At 33.9% G+C, this 17,107-nt stretch overlaps 2 protein-coding genes and 1 long non-coding RNA gene across 4 annotated transcripts; 2 read left to right on the top strand and 1 right to left on the bottom strand.

Annotated features, from left to right (window-relative positions):
* The first annotated feature begins 564 nt into the window (after window positions 1–564).
* On the top strand, window positions 565–2,288 carry LOC104117327 (phospholipase A1-IIgamma-like). The gene is made up of 2 exons (XM_009628371.4): window positions 565–1,191; window positions 1,566–2,288. Exons 1-2 carry the CDS (start codon window positions 604–606, stop codon window positions 2,169–2,171), a joined length of 1,194 nt encoding a protein of 397 aa, XP_009626666.1. The 5' UTR covers window positions 565–603; the 3' UTR covers window positions 2,172–2,288.
* Window positions 2,289–3,494: 1,206 nt separating this feature from the next.
* On the bottom strand, window positions 3,495–5,904 carry LOC138900493 (uncharacterized). Its single transcript, XR_011411549.1, has 5 exons — window positions 5,663–5,904; window positions 5,468–5,591; window positions 5,141–5,402; window positions 4,948–5,064; window positions 3,495–3,831 (listed from the first exon to the last, which is right to left on the bottom strand). It is a non-coding gene; the product is annotated as an uncharacterized lncRNA (long non-coding RNA).
* A 4,180-nt stretch (window positions 5,905–10,084) lies between these two features.
* LOC108944616 (uncharacterized) lies at window positions 10,085–16,061 on the top strand. 2 transcript variants are annotated; one of them, XM_070187730.1, is made up of 6 exons: window positions 10,085–10,142; window positions 13,997–14,624; window positions 14,722–14,848; window positions 14,925–15,203; window positions 15,290–15,409; window positions 15,480–16,061. In XM_070187730.1, exons 3-6 carry the CDS (start codon window positions 14,831–14,833, stop codon window positions 15,966–15,968), a joined length of 906 nt encoding a protein of 301 aa, XP_070043831.1. In that variant the 5' UTR covers window positions 10,085–10,142; window positions 13,997–14,624; window positions 14,722–14,830; the 3' UTR covers window positions 15,969–16,061. The 2 variants fall into 2 exon arrangements, with proteins under 2 accessions (XP_070043831.1, XP_070043832.1); XM_070187731.1 differs by having other exon boundaries at window positions 14,008–14,624.
* Window positions 16,062–17,107: the final 1,046 nt, after the last annotated feature.

The following is a 17,107-nucleotide window of genomic DNA, read 5'->3' on the forward strand; positions in this document are numbered from 1 at the left end:
AGTAAGGATACTTAAACCTCTTTATTAGTTTGTTTGGTCAAGTTTTCAAAATTTGCTTATTTTTTCTTGTACAAAAACAGATTCCACGAAGGGAAGGGACGAGGATAATCAAAATACAATAAGGTAATTCTTAAGAATACTATATCGTGACGAGTCTATCAGCTACTAATTTTGTCATCTTCTCTATATGCATCATATTAGGGCTGTTGGCTAGTGCTAAAAATAGGTACCTGCAGTCATCAAGAAATTAAAATATGGGTAAGCATCAAATATGAATAAATATGTGAAAGTTGTATGTTTTAACTCGGTTACGTTTGCATTAATGGGGACAGAAGGGTACGGTTTGGTAGTTAGAATTAATGGAGATGGTTATTATTATTAGCACTATTGCTTGGTCATTTCAATTATTATTGCATGGGCATGCACTGAGAGATAAGTGACCTTGTTGACAAGAAAAAATTAAAATTGAAACATGTACGTTTCATGCATGAGAAACAGTAGAGAGAAACGAAGTTGCTTCACTATAAATTCATGGGCTTATAATGTTGTTCACATACCAAGGGAAAACAAAGAGTAAAACAAACATAAAAGAAGAAAAAAAGAATGGCTTGCATGGCTGAGAAATGGGAGCAACTCAGTGGAAAAGATAATTGGGAAGGACTATTAAACCCCTTGGATCTTGATCTTCGTAGATATATCATTCAATATGGAGAATTGGCTCAAGCAACTTACGACACTTTCATTACAGAGAAAGCATCCAAATATGCAGGAGCTAGCAGATACTCGATGGAGAATCTCTTTACTGGGGTTGGACTTGATCCACTCAAGTATCGTGTAACCAAATTTTTCTATGCTACCTCATCCATTCCACTTCCCGATGCTTTCGTTGTTAAATCATTGTCAAGAGAAGCATGGAGTAAAGAATCAAATTTTATGGGGTATGTTGCTGTGGCTACTGATGAAGGTAAAGTTTCACTAGGAAGGAGGGATATTGTGATTAATTGGAGAGGAACAATGCAGAACTTAGAATGGGTGAATGACTTTCAATTTCTACTTGTCCCAGCACCCAAAGTTTTTGGTGATGGGGGTTTGCTTCCTTTGTTTCAACCTTTGGTGCATCACGGCTTCTATAATATTTATACATCAGAAAGTTCACGATCACAGTTTAATAAGACTTGTGTCAGGGATCAGGTACATGTTAACTTGCTTAGAATACTTCCATGCTTTACGTTACAAGAATATAATTCCTTACTTCTCAGTTAGTATTCCGTTTTCAATATAAGATTAACTTCTAATACTAATATTTGAGTTTCATAAACAAGACCGGATCTTTCTAGCCCTCACTATTGAAACCTGTGATTATCTCATCTCAAAGTTTAATATGTTAAAAAGAGCATATTTTTAATTACTTGTAAATTAAAAGAGCTTTTTAGATTTTAGAAAGCATAATTAAAATTTTCTTTGTTCTTATTCTTTATAAAAAGACACTTTAGAAAGAGAAAGAACTACTTCCATGATTTCATGAAGCTAAATAGTGACTGTTTCGTCGGTTTTTTTCCTTTTAGGTAATTGAAGAAGTGAAAAGATTGGTTGAGGAATATAAGAATGAAGATGTCAGCATAACAGTGACTGGCCATAGCTTAGGCGCATCACTTGCAACCTTAAATGCAGTTGACATAACTTTCAACGGAATCAACAAAACAACCGAAGGCAAAGAATTTCCAGTGACAGCTTTTGTATTCGCAAGTCCTAAAGTTGGGGATTTCAATTTTCACAAGGCATTTTCCAAGCTGAATAATCTTCATATCTTGAGAATTCATAATGTATTGGATATTGTTCCGAAATACCCACCCATTGGCTATATAGACGTAGGGAAAGAGCTAATGATTGACACCACAAAATCTCCATATGTGAAGCCCCCTGGAGATATTGTTAGTTGGCATTTGTTGGAGCCATACTTGCATGGAGTTGCTGGTACTCAAGGAATTAGTATATTAGCAGGTTTTAAACTAGAAGTGAATCGCAATATCTCGCTTGTCAACAAGATGGGGAATATACTAAAAGATGAACATTGTATTCCTGGGCTTTGGTGGGTTGAGAAGCACAAAGGGATGGTTCAACAACAAGATGGAACTTGGCTTTTCTTGGATCGCGAGGAGTATGAGTTTTGAGCGAGCTGAGATGAGATTTTAAGTGTGTGGCTTTATTTCCTTTCATTTATGTTTGAATAAAGGGTTTTCCTTTCATGTACTGTTTGAATAAAGGGTTTTCCTTTCATGTAATGTTTGAATAAAGGCTTTATTTTATGTGTGATCAAGTGCTTTATATCATTTAAATTAGACATGAAAAATTATTGTTCTTATTCTATTGATGCACAATATGGTCCAAAAAACATAGTATGTGTGATCTCCAAATGATTAGTCGTGCATTTGGTGTATATGAAACAGAATATATAGATCATGCATCTGAATATCACACACGTCATTTTATTGCTTTCAATTATTCAATTTCTGCATGCACTTGTTGTTTCTCCTTAAACACACATTTATGTAGGTTAATTTGGTCTAATTTTTAGCGTTAATCCAAAGACATGGACGTTGAAGAGATCACGTTCACTACTAGAAATTCAGTCTTTTCCCAGGGAAGAATCGGTGAAAAATCTGTGTGAAATTTGAATATTTTCACGATATTCCCAGGGGAGGCGCTCCGTGGAAAAATGGCTGGTGGGAAAATAATTTTCCAGAACATTCGTGGGTAATTCCCAGAAAGTTTTCCACAAAAGGTTTCACCAGAATTTGGTAGGGTCACACAGTGTATTTTCCCACGACCGACGTAGGAAAAGGAAGAAAATATAATAATTTAATTTTCCTAAGTTTCCCACCGAATCTGTGGGAAGTAATAAAAATAATTTTTATTTTACCCACGGAAGCAGTGGGAAATATGCATAACCTGAAAATAAATCTATAAACATTCCCACGAATATTAGTGGGAAATATTGAAATTCTTGAAAAAATATGGGCAAAATTCCCACGGAGTTGGTGGAAAATCCGTGGGAAATCTGGTAAATATTTTCATGACAAAATCTGTTTTTAGAACTACACCACTTGCCAAACAGAAAGTACAACCACCAATACAAGACTAAATATAATTAAGCATTCAAATACCAAATTCAACATTTAATCCAATCCATTTCATAAACAATATCTAATTCAATCCATTTCATAAACAATATCCAACAAAACATAGAGTCGAACAAAAACTCAAAAAAATCTAGCATTCAAATTTAATATCTAGTACCATCCAAGACAAATTAATAAAAGAAATTACTCCTTAGTTATGATAAGATGCTACTGGAGAACGAGGCACAGGAAATGCACTAGATGCTAAGAGGGAGTTTATCTAAGACTTGAGACTTTTAATATCACTAGTGACAAGTCTTAATGCACTATCCTTTCGCCTCATTTCTTCCTCCCTTCTCCTTTCCTCTTCCTCTCTTCGCCTATCTTCTTCCTCCCTTCGCTTTGCTTCTTCTTCCCTTGCAGCCCTTTCTTGAAGATACAACTCCGTAATCTTTGCTACCTTCCTATTCAATTGCTCAAACTCATCCAGAACAAACGAGCAATGTGACGAAGAATAAGAACCAGACAATCCAGAAGTACGACAGCCGAGACTAAACTCTTATCCAAGGCCGTAGACTCTCCCCTTATGCATGCCACCAGCTGCCTTAATCCATATGTCCATGATCTTCTCTTGGTTTGGTTGGATTGGCCTACCTTAATCATCAATCGACTGACTTTGAATGAACTCCTCCAAGATTCGTTTGAAATTATCCTATAAAAAAAATTACAATTATTATAAAAGTAAATTTTATTAAAGAAAATTTATGCAAGTATGTATCTTTATTTCTCTAACTTTAAAGTAAAACACACGGAAAGATAAACAGCGTAGCAGCTTAGCTGGACTTAATCATTGTCGTTTGTTCACCAACCTTTTCACATGGCATTTCAGCCAATAATTCCTTTATTTCTTGTGCTTTCCGGACCAATAATTGGACATGCAGAAACTAAGAAATATGCAGACTTTTTCATAAATAGTTCTAGCCTGGAATCACAAGTTTATAATAGAGAGAAATTGTCAGTGTGTGCTCTCGTCATAACAATTAGAATCATAACAAACAACATAGAGTGTCGATGCTTATGTCACACCATCCAGCTACTATAACCATCTCTCAAGAATCAAAGGCTTTTACAGCCAATTTGTTTCTAAGACTGTATCTTTAATTGCTGGATGTCATTGTAAACAGTTCTTGAAATCAGACCTCTTTGCACCACATTACTCCAAAACATATCTAAAAGGCTATTCTCATCAGAGTAAGAAGCATTAAAACTTTTGTAGATTTTGAGAGTTATCACTAGCCTTCTTCTGTACATCTCGTCTAACAAATATGAAGCAGCGTCAAGCTTCCCCACTTTAGAGTAAACATATACAAGAGTAGCATATACTAGACTATCCCCAAGCACTCCATTTGTTTGCATAATGTGAAAAACTTTTTCAGCACTATCAATTCTACCTCTCTTGCACAATCTCCTTACTACTGCCCTATAAAAGGATATGTCAACAAGATAACCTCTTCTTATAAACTCATCTCTCAATGAGACAACTATCATTATTCTGGTGGCAGTAAACATCCACAAGCCATGAATATGAGTAATAACTGGGAGAAAGTCCAACACTAACCATGTTGAATAAGATTTATTTGGCCCTATCTATATGCCTAAGAAATAATATCCAAAGCATACATTATACAATATAAGCTCACTGCACTAATAAGTGCAAACTCATCTTAAAAACCAAGCATATGATAAAGCATTTTAGAGCATTTCGGAATGCCATGAGCAGAAATCTATTTTTGATATTCATATATGTGAAGAATGTTGTTAATCTTACATGGGTTATCTCAGCGCGCGGCTCAATTCAAGTTATTTTTGTTCCATCCTTTAACCTCTTCATGTGGGTTTCCTCAAACACCTCATCATGAGTAACTGGTCTTCCTTTAACCTTTTCCTGCAAAAATAAATAATATGTTAAAAATGGTAACTAAAATAGTTATAAATCAAGAAAAATATAAAAAACGCATTACCAATCTTCTTCGATGAGCCGCCAGTGTGCACCGAGCCACCCTTGTTGGACAAACGAGCTTCCCTTCCCTGTTTGCTCTTCTTCTCAAATTTCGGAGAGTTCTAATACTCAAGAAGTTTAACCCATAAATCATCAAAAATCCAACTTGGCCTATTTTTACTTTCTCGAGCAGTCCGAAGCATATCAGATAACCTATCAGAACATTTCTTAAAGAAAACGACTCATATCTCAGCTTCAAAATCGCGTGATCATGCACACTTCATCTGCAAATAAAACATGTTAGAATGAATATAGCGAGTTGAAAACTAAAATAAAATATTAATTTTACCCTAAATTCATCAAACATTATGTCCCTAATGTGACTTGGAACATCTGACCAAAACCTCTATGGTGCGTGATAAAATGAACACATCGATTCAACCATGGCTTTCATAACCTGAGGAGGATAAAAGCTGCATTGAATTTAAAACAAGTTAGAAATTACACTTAGAATTAGTTATAAATTAATAAGATGAATATTTACCCTGCTCCATCTGGCACAATAATCAACCTCCGAAGATCATCATATTTTCCAACATTTAGAGGATCCTGCCTTCGTGTAGAAGTCTGTGTAGGAGGCTGTGTAACTGTATCACTATCGATGTATAGGGATGTCGAATTACCATCGACTCCAATATCTAGCCTAGAAATATTGGGAGATGAAGATAGAGTGAAATCAGACGAAGGCATGGAAGAGTGGCTAGCAGGCTGACTAAATGACCATATATTTTGCACATAACCTTGATTAAATATTAATATAAAAATACTCAACATCTTGAAATTCCATACTATCTGCTGTCTACTAATGGTGAATATGTGTGGCCTTTTATTTCGATATGCTATTACCACACAAAAGGTAAATGGCTTAGTTTCACTACTAGAAATCAGGTGATTTCCGTCCAAGACTTTTCGACCGAAATCGGTCGGAAATAAGAGTATTTGGTCGCAAAAGTCAACAAAAATTTTCTGACAAAAAAAAATAACAATTCCGACCGATTTCGGTCGGAAATTGGTCAAATATTTGGTCATACTTGTATATAATGTACAAAAATAATTATTTATTAAAACTTTTCCAAATTTCCGACCGAATTCGGTCGGAAATGGGTCAAATATTTAGTCATAATTGTATAAAACGTACAAAAATAATTATTTATTAAAAGTTTTCCAAATTTCCGACGATTTCGGTCGAAAATTGGTCAAATATTTGGTATTTATTAAAAATTTTCCAACTTTCCGACCGATTTCGGTCGGAAATTGGTCAAATATTTGGTCATGCGTGTATATAATGTACAAACATAATTATTTATTAAAAGTTTTGCAAATTTTCGACCGATTTCGGTCGAAAATAGGTCAAATATTTGGTCATACTTGTATATAATGTACAAAAATAATTATTTATTAAAAGTTTTCCAACTTTCCGACCGATTTCGGTCGGAAATTGGTCAAATATTTGGTCATACGTGTATATAATGTACAAAAATAATTATTTATTAAAATATTTCTAAATTTTCGACCGAAATCGGTCGGAAAGTTTGAAATAATTATATATATATATATATATATATATATATATATATATATATATATATATATATATATGAGAGAGAGAGAGAGAGAGAGAGAGAGACATCTTAATATAGCTAATGTTATATCGAATATAGTTTATATACTATTCACTTAGTATATATGTCACGACCCCAAATTTCCTCCGTAGGATGTCGTGATGGCACCTAATCTCTAAGACTAGGTAAGTCTATCAATGCGGAATAAAAATTTAAATCTGAAATAAATAAACTACAATTCAAACAATTTCAACTCCCAAAATCTGGTAGAAATAAGTCATAAGCTTCTAAGAATTTATCCTCAATGTCTCTATATATATCAAGGTTTAAAGAAAATAAGGAAGCAAAAAGATGTGCAGAAGCGTAGTATGAGTACACAATAGCGGTACCCAATAAGTGCCAAGCCTAACCTCGGTAGAGTAGTGACGAGGTCACGTCAGGCCCTACTAGAAAATAATAATTAACTTGCCAAAATACTTCAACAACAATATTTTTCCACAATAAAGAGCTCACGACTCCATCACAATGAGTACAAAAATCTTACAAAAATATTCAGGAATAAATAATTCAGCAAAATAATATTTCAAAATTTTTAATACGTTGCTTCAATACCAAATTTAAAAATGTCAAATACTTCATATTGATAATATTTAATTTAAAGAAAATCAACTTCAAATAATGCACAGAATAAAAGAAATCAAGTTTCAACTAAACATGTAAAACAATTAGCAGGAAAAAGTCAAGCAACTTTAAAACATTAAATCAATGATGAAGAATATATCCGAATAAAATAGTTTTATTAATGTCCAACAGTGATCAACACAATTTAAAAACATAATCTTTCACATTTAGCCCGTGTACGCACTCGTCACCTTGTGTACACGAATTTCACCACATTACAATTTATCACTTCAATACCAATCCTAGGAAAACTTTTCCCCACACAAGGTTAGACAAGTCACTTACCTCGATTTGCTCCAATTTAACCAAGTAGTATGCCTTTTCCTCGATTTTTCGACTCCGATCGACTCGTATCTAGTCATAATTAATTCGATACAGTCAAACAAAATTATAGGAATCAATTTCATAAGAAAATATTACATCTTTCAATAAAATCCGAAATTAGTTCAAAAATCACTCGTGATGTCTCGGAATCTAGTGAAACTTATAAAATCCGAAATATAGCTAATGTTATATCGAATATAGCTTATATACTATACACTTAGTATATATATATATAGTATAGTATAGTATATATATAGACATCTTAATATAGCTAATGTTATATCGAATATAGCTTATATACTATACACTTAGTATATATATTATACTATACTATATATATTATACTATACTATATATTTGTGTGTGTAAATAATATTGAGCTTTTAGACATCTTAATATAGCTAATGTTATATCGAATATAGCTTATATACTACACACTTAGTATATATATTATACTATACTATATATACATCTCTCTCTCTCTCTCTCTCTATATATATATATATAGACATCTTAATATAACTAATGTTATATCGAATATAACTTATATACTATATACTTAGTATGTGTATATATATATATATATATATATATATATATATACACTATACTATACTATGCAATTAATTTATAATTACTTTAAGTATAAAAGTGTAATAGTTATAATTAGCTTATAGATATTGATAATTATACTAAGTAGAAGTGTACGCACTAAGGACATATCCTTAAGTAATGTTAGTGATTTACTAGCCTATACATTATTAATTATACACTAAGTAGAAGTTTATTAATGGTATACATGAAAACTATTAGTGATTATTTAATTATCTTAAATTGATAACTAAAGTAAGTAGAAATATATTAGTTGCATAGTTAATTAATATTAATAATTAATTAGCTAGTATCATTAATTTTGGTTTATATTATTACATGGTAGATTCTAAATAAATATGTCTTTCTCATCAAAATTATGGGTCATTATCTAGATTATTTTGTTTCTATCAATAAACATGCCTCAGCAAAAACCTAACTTTTTTTTACTCTTTCTCTGCCTCACTCACGCCTTTCTCTTTCTCTTTGACCTTTCTCTTTATCTTTCTCTTTCTCAGCAAATCCCATCTTCACCAGCGTATCTAGTCATAATTAATTCGATACAGTCAAACAAAATTATAGGAATCAATTTCATAAGAAAATATTACATCTTTCAATAAAATCCGAAATTAGTTCAAAAATTACTCGTGGGGCCCATGTCTCGGAATCCAGTGAAACTTATAAAATCCGAAATATAGCTAATGTTATATCGAATATAGCTTATATACTATACACTTAGTGTATGTATATATATATATATATATATATATATATATATATATATATATAATATAGCTAATGTTATATCGAATATAGCTTATATACTATACACATCTTAATATAGCTAATGTTATATCGAATATAGCTTATAGTAACTATACACTTAGTATATATATTATACTATACTATATATACATCCCATATATATATATATATATATATATATATATATATATAGACATCTTAATATAGCGAATGTTATATCGAATATAGCTTATATACTACACACTTAGTATATATATTATACTATACTATATATACATCTCTCTCTATCTCTCTCTCTCTCTCTCTCTATATATATATATATATAGACATCTTAATATAACTAATCTTATATCGAATATAACTTATATACTATATACTTAGTATATATATTATACTATGATATATATACATCTATATATATATATATATATATATATATACACACACACTATACTATATTATATTATGCAATTCATTGATAATTACTTTAAGTATAAAAGTGTAATAGTTATAATTAGCTTATAGATATTGATAATTATACTAAGTAGAAGTGTACGCACTAAGGACATATCCTTAAGTAATGTTAGTGATTTACTAGCCTATACATTATTAATTATAGACTAAGTAGAAGTTTATTAATGGTATACATGAAAACTATTAGTGATTATTTAATTATCTTAAATTGATAACTAAAGTAAGTAGAAATATATTAGTTGTATAGTTAATTAATATTAATAATTAATTAGCTAGTACCATTAATTTTGGTTTATATTATTACATGGTAGATTCTAAATAAATACGTCTTTCTCACCAAAATTATGGGTCATTATCTAGATTATTTTGTTTCTATCAATAAACATGCCTCAGCAAAAGCCTAACTTTTTTTTACTCTTTCTCTGCCTCACTCACGCCTTTCTCTTTATCTTTCTCTTTCTCAGCAAATCCCATCTTCACCAGCGTCGTCGGCACTCAACCCAAGGGGCCATTGTCGTCGGCAATCCAAGCGGCCATCGTCGGCACTCTGACTCCTCTCCATCTCCGGTAAGTTTTCTTTTTGGGGATGGTTTGAGGTCATTTTTGGGTGAGTGTTGTGAATGTTGTTTCTTTTAGTTTTGTTGCCACTACTATTCTCATCTCTATGTGTCTTATTATGGCTATTTTTGAAAGGTTTCTCAGACCACCCTCGCCAGATTTGACTCCCTCCGCCCACCGCCGCCACGCTGATATTGAGTTACAGTTAGGATTCAACCCAAAACTTGGCTATTCTACTCCTAAAGTAAGTAGAATAGATTGTTTGCTATCCCAGCTAATATAATATCAATTAATTGTCAAGGTGTTTGAGCATAGAGAACATGATATAGATGTTTGAACATGATAGTGTATTTTTGAAATATTTGATGGGTATTTATTTTTTTGTAATTTTGTTTGGGTTGATTTGTGTGAAAAATAGATTGTTTGGCAGCTCATATATTCAGAAAGTTCTGTTTTTGATGAGGAAAACTGATAATCTCTCAGTGTATTTGATAATAAAATAATGACTAGTATATGTTTTAGTAATTTCTATTAAAATTTGATGAGTATTAATTTTTTGTATGATAACTAACAGTTGACAACATATATAGGAAGTTAGAAATCCTACTTGTTATCCACTAAGCTATTTTCACTCTCTTCCCATGCCTTGATAAATGCAGATTTTTTATCATTATTAAGCTGAGCAAGAGCACTATCTAAGTAAAATAAACAAGAAACATGACACTTGTTAGCTTCTGAGATGTGAATAAAATTATCCAGTTGGAAAATTTAGTAACTAAACACTTGTTGGAAGTCTGGAACTACTTTAAGCTTGTTTTTATTTACTGCCTAAACAAAACAAACTGTGCAAAATTGCTTCTCCTTGTCCAAGGAAACATGCTTTCATATATTTGATTAAGTTTGATTAAACATGCTTTCATATATTTCAAAATATGTAGTGAATGCTTACATGTATTATATGGAATACAAAAGAGTAGAATGGTTAGTTAAATGTGGTTATTGAGAAAGGAAAATTATTTACATATATATCATGTCGAAACATATGGCTTAATATTGCACAAAGTCCTGATTAATTGAGTGTGCTAACAAATTATAATTTATTATGCAACTTAATAAAAAACTTATTTAGGGATATATATGGACTTTCAAATTAATAAGCACTGAAATTATTTAAATTAATTATATTATAACTAAAGTTTATTATGTAACTTAATTCTATAAATTAATTTGAACTATGATTAATATAATTTATTCGTTCTTTATGTAGATGGAATCTCGTAGTTGGATGTACAATAGGAATTGTCCTAATCGTCGGTTTTTTAGGGAGGAATTTATAGAAGGGGTTAAGGAATTTATTACGCATGCAATGTCACTTGATCCGTTTCGGATTGGAAGGTTGATTAGGTGTCCTTGTGTGAAGTGCAAGTGTTTGTATTTTTTAGGATCGGAGGATGTTAAGTCTCATCTTTGTAAAAAAGGGTTTATGGATAATTATTTTGTGTGGACTAGTCATGATGAGATTGATGGTAGTGATGGTATATTTCATAACGTAGTTGTTGATGAAAGCAGTAGGTCGGTGAGGAATAACATTCAACATCCTAGATACCATAAAATGGTTGCGGATGCTTTTGGGATGCACTTCGATTTTGAAACCCATGAAAGTGTTGAACAACCTCCTAACGAAGAGGCAAAATATTATTATGAACAGTTAGAGGCCGCTAGTCGTCCACTAAGGGAAGGGAGTATGCACTCTCAGTTGTCTGTTGCGGTTAGATTATTAAGTATCAAATCAAATACCAATATTTCTCAAGCGGGAATGGATTCTTTCATTGGCCTTATGAGTGAACTAGTTGACCCAACTTTCAACATACCCGAAGATTTCTATAAGGCTAAAAGATTGGTTTCTAAGTTAGGACTCTCATCTATGAGAATAGATTATTGTAAAGATGGTTGCATGTTGTATTATAAGGGTGATGCAGATTTAGAAAGTTGTAAATTTTGTGAAAAAACTCGTTTTAAGCGGCTTTCCAACGGGAAGAAGGTTGTTGTGAAGTCGATGCATTACTTACCTCTTATTCCTAGATTAAAGAGGTTGTACGCATCGATGAGTTCCGCTCCTCATATGAGATGGCACTATGAAAATAGAAGTCCACCCGGTGTTATGTGTCATCCTTCAGATGGGGATGCTTGGAAGTATTTTGATATGACGTATCCGGATTATTCTAGTGAACCGAGGAATGTTCGGTTGGGTTTGTGTGCTGATGGTTTCACGCCATTTTCTGTTTCTGCAACACCATATTCATGATGGCCGGTCTTTATTACGCCGTATAATCTTCCGCCTGAAATATGTATGACTAGTCCATGTGGTTTCTTTGATGTGATGGAACACCTTACAATTAACCTTGTACATGAGGCGCGACTTGGAGGCCCGGTTCAATGTAGGTGGATGTATTCATTCGAGAGGTAATGATCAAACCTTGATTTATTCTTGTAATTTTTTTAACGTTATCGTCTAATATAACAATGTACAGGACTATCGGCAAGTGTAAACGATTTGTTAAACAGAGGAATAGGATTGAAGGATCCATATGCGAAGCCTATCTTGTAAAGGAAACTGCCCATTTTTGTTCTTACTACTTTGACAGTCATGTGCCATGTGCTAGAAATAGGCCCAATCGGCACAATGTGGTGATTGATATTGATCCACTATATCCACCAATGTCTGTATTCAATCAACCAGGCCGGGGTTCTAAAGATCGAACAAAAAGGGGCCTAAGTAGTATGGAGTACAAATCAGCTTCAAATCATGTGTTGCTAAATTGTCCAGAAGTTCAACCCTTTCTTAAGTAAGTGTTGACGTAAGATTAATTTACATGGGCTACTATTTAATTTGGTTGATACAACTAACAAATAATTTTCAATGCGTCGCTTAGTGACTTCGTGAGTCAATTTGGTCATGGTGTTGTATATTCTACATTTGAGGCATGGTTTAAAGAATGTGTAAGTTCATCTTACATACTTTCTCACATGTGAATATACATACTTGTAAATATACTTGCTTACTTGTGATTTATTTACCCCTACATGTAGGTCAATAATTCAAACAACGATGTTAATCAATTTTTGAAAGATATCTCCTGGGGACCTGCACCTACGGTTACGACTATGTCTAAGTATTATGTGAATGGTTACAAATTTCACACTGAGGAATGCTCCAAGTATAAAAAAAGCAATAACAGTGGGGTGTGTGTCAAAGGTGATGAAGAAAACCAGGATGGGAAAAATGATTATTATGGTATGATCAAAGAGATTCTAGAATTGTCATATTCAGGCTGGCCAAATAAGAAGATCATACTTTTTCAATGCAAGTGGTTTGACCCAACACCTAGAAGAGGTACAAATGTACACCCGCAGTACAACATAATTGAGGTTAATAAAAAGAGGGAGTATGATCACTATGATCCTTTTATAATTGCAGAAAGAGTTAGGCAAATGTACTATGCTCCATATCCATTGCGGAGGGATAAGACTGATTGGTTGGTTGTAATAAAAACAAAGCCTGTTGGTAGGGTGGAAGTTGAGAATGTGCTAGATGTTGCTTACCAAAACGATACCTCAAGTGTTAACCAAATGGTGGATGATCAGTTAGAAAATTACTTGGAGCACCCTCAACGCATATTAGAAGAAGTTGATATGGAGGAAATAACAATCATAGAAAATGAGGATGAAATAAGTGAAGAGGAAGGATTTTTAGACGAGGAAGGATACGTCGATGAAGACGACTAGCATGTTAGTTTTTTCAAGCGCTCTCAACTTATATAGATTTATATTCTCAATTCTAACATGTTCTTTAATTTATGCAGATGGCCGGTAGGGGTCGAGGTAGGTCTAGGAAGGATAAAAGGCCTATTGATCATGATAATGGCGCTACACCCACGCTTCCTTCCACTCCACACTTGCATCCCTCTGCTGCTGATGGCCAGAAGCAATCTTCTAGCCACAAATCTATTCCACCACATCCATCTACTCATCATACTACCCACCATTCGCCCGCCCAGCAGTATTATCACCTTTCTCTGCCACAGGGCTATACCCCGCTTCCTCCTCATGATCCTACCAGTACTAACATGGTTGCATCGAGTCACCAGTCACAGAGCCATATGGTACGCCCGTCATCTGCTCCATTTGCTTCATCTCCAGCCGGATCACATCCATGTAGATTTCAGCCGGCCGGATCGCAACAGTGGTCTAGATCGCAACAAGGGTCTAGATCGATGCAGGGGTGTGGATCGCAACCATCTTCATCAAGGACCCTGTCTCCCTCTCCACGGAGTTCGTCTCCTAGCATTTGTAGACTTCGTCTTCGGGATAGTAGCACTGAGCCAGATGCCCCCCTTCTGCGCACACTTCAGATTCATCAGAGAATGATGATCCAGATGATGTGCGTTATGATCGTTATCATAGGATCATCATCAGGCCTGCGGGTAATGGGTAAGATTTATTTTTTACTTCTTTATTTATTACTTTTTTATTTTTGCTGAATTATAATAGCTAATCTTGTTTATTTAATGTAATTTCTATGTTGCAGGTTCATTCCTAATCATCAGGTTACAAAGATAATCACTGATATTCTTGGCGGGTTGTATAATGCACCCTATCCAACTTGGAGTGACTTTCCAGAGGATCTTGTGCAACAAATGTTCAACCAATTTAAGGTTTTAATACAATTCTTATCTATTTAAGCATTATATTAACAATATTTTTATCTAACATTACATACTTTATTTGCAGACTAAGTGTGCCTGGGAGGACCGGTATAACCGTGAAATTTGTAAAAATTGGGAGTACAAATACCGTAAGAGACTCTCTGATTCCTTTAGCTCCGCTCGAAAGGTTAAAAAGAAGCCTTCATGGGTTCTACCGGATGTATGGGTGGATCTGCAAAGGTATTGGGCCACCGAGAAATTCGAGAAGCAGAGTGAACTGGGAAAGAAGGCCCGAGCATTTGAGAAGGGTGGCTCCTTGCATTGTCTGGATTCAAGGAGCATGGGGGATACGAGGAGACAAATGGTAATTCTTTAAAATATTTCGGTCTATTTTTATCGAACTATATTTATATATGTTAATTTTGTTAACACGTTTTATTATATTTGTAGGAAAAAAAATATGGGAGAAAGATGAGTCATGATGAGTTCTTCATGGAGACTCACATCCGGAAGAAGAAGGCACCGACAGATCCAACTAGATGGGTCGAGGACCGGGCAGAGACTACACATGTAAGTTTCATAACTACTATAAATGTTTATAATATTATATAGTTAGTAATTTTCTATCTTCTAAATAAAGGGTCGCTACAAGATTAATTTGGAGGAGTACACTCAGAGCTTACCACCGAATGAGCAAGGCGACCGCCCGCCCATTTTAGACGAAGAAGCGCAGAGGATATGGTTGGATGTTGTTGATGGTCCTAAAAAGGGGATAGCATACGGCCTTCCAGATAAATCATTTCAGCACTACAAGGCTGGATTGCAAGGTATAGGGACTTCCGTCCAAGGCGAGGCGATTGATAGGTCGACTATATCGTCTATGGAACATAAGATCGCGAAGCTGACAGCAGAGCTTGAAGAGACAAAGGCTAGAGAAAAAATGAGAGATGAACAATTTGGTACCCTTGAAGTTCAACTAGAAAGAAGGGACGAACAATTTAATCTCTTTCAAGGTCAGCTGGCCAATCTTCTTGCTAGTGGTGCTTTTCCCATTCCCCGGTCTCGTGATCCTTCCCCATGTGCCGATGATGAAGGTTCTAGGAGTGAAGATAGAGATGATGCTAGATAAAAAAAACTCATTGAATGGTGTGTATTGCTAAACAAAGTATTGAACTTGTCAATATTTAGTTGAGAGTAATTTTGAATGATGATTATATTGTTATTTTGTTATTGAACATTTTAGTAGTTGTTGTTAGATAATGGCTGTTAGTGTTAGTTAATAATTTTTGTTAGTTAATTGTTGTTGATATTGTTGTTGTTAGTATATTCATTGTTGTTGATTAATTATGGTTGAATGACAGCAATGTAATGCTGCAATTATAGGATGGATATTAGTTGTAATTGGTAGGTGGTGTAGCTCAAAAATAGGTATTTTATGTCCAGGTTTTACCCAGATATCCGATCGAATTCGGTCGAAAATTTCAAATAAATTCTCCAGTTGAAGAGACAAAGGCTAGAGAAAAAATGAGAGATGAACAATTTGGTACCCTTGAAGTTCAACTAGAAAGAAGGGACGGATAATTTAATCTCCTTCAAGGTCAGCTGGCCAATCTTCTTACTAGTGGTGCTTTTTCCATTCCCCGGTCTCGTGATCCTTCCCCATGTGCCGATGATGAAGATTCTAGGAGTGAAGATAGAGATGATGCAAGATAAAAAAAACTCATTGAATGGTGTGTATTGCTAAACAAAGTATTGAACTTGTCAATATTTAGTTGAGAGTAATTTTGAATGATGATTATATTGTTATTTTGTTATTGAACATTTTAGTAGTTGTTGTTAGATAATGGTTGTTAGTGTTAGTTAATAGTTTTTGTTAGTTAATTGTTGTTGTTATTGTTGTTGTTAGTATATTCATTGTTGTTGATTAATTATGGCTGAATGACAGCAATGTAATGCTGCAATTATAGGATGGATATTAGTTGTAATTGGTAGGTGGTGTAGCTCAAAAATAGGTATTTTATGTCCAGGTTTTACCCAGATATCCGACCGAATTCGGTCGGAAATTTCAAATAAATTCTCCAGTTGAAGAGACAAAGGCTAGAGAAAAAATGAGAGATGAACAATTTGGTACCCTTGAAGTTCAACTAGAAAGAAGGGACGAACAATTTAATCTCCTTCAAGGTCAGCTGGCCAATCTTCTTGTTAGTGGTGCTTTTCCCATTCCCCGGTCTCGTGATCCTTCCCCATGTGGCGATGATGAAGGTTCTA

Source organism: Nicotiana tomentosiformis, chromosome 10 (genome assembly GCF_000390325.3).
Source record: "Nicotiana tomentosiformis chromosome 10, ASM39032v3, whole genome shotgun sequence".
NCBI lineage: Eukaryota > Viridiplantae > Streptophyta > Magnoliopsida > Solanales > Solanaceae > Nicotiana > Nicotiana tomentosiformis.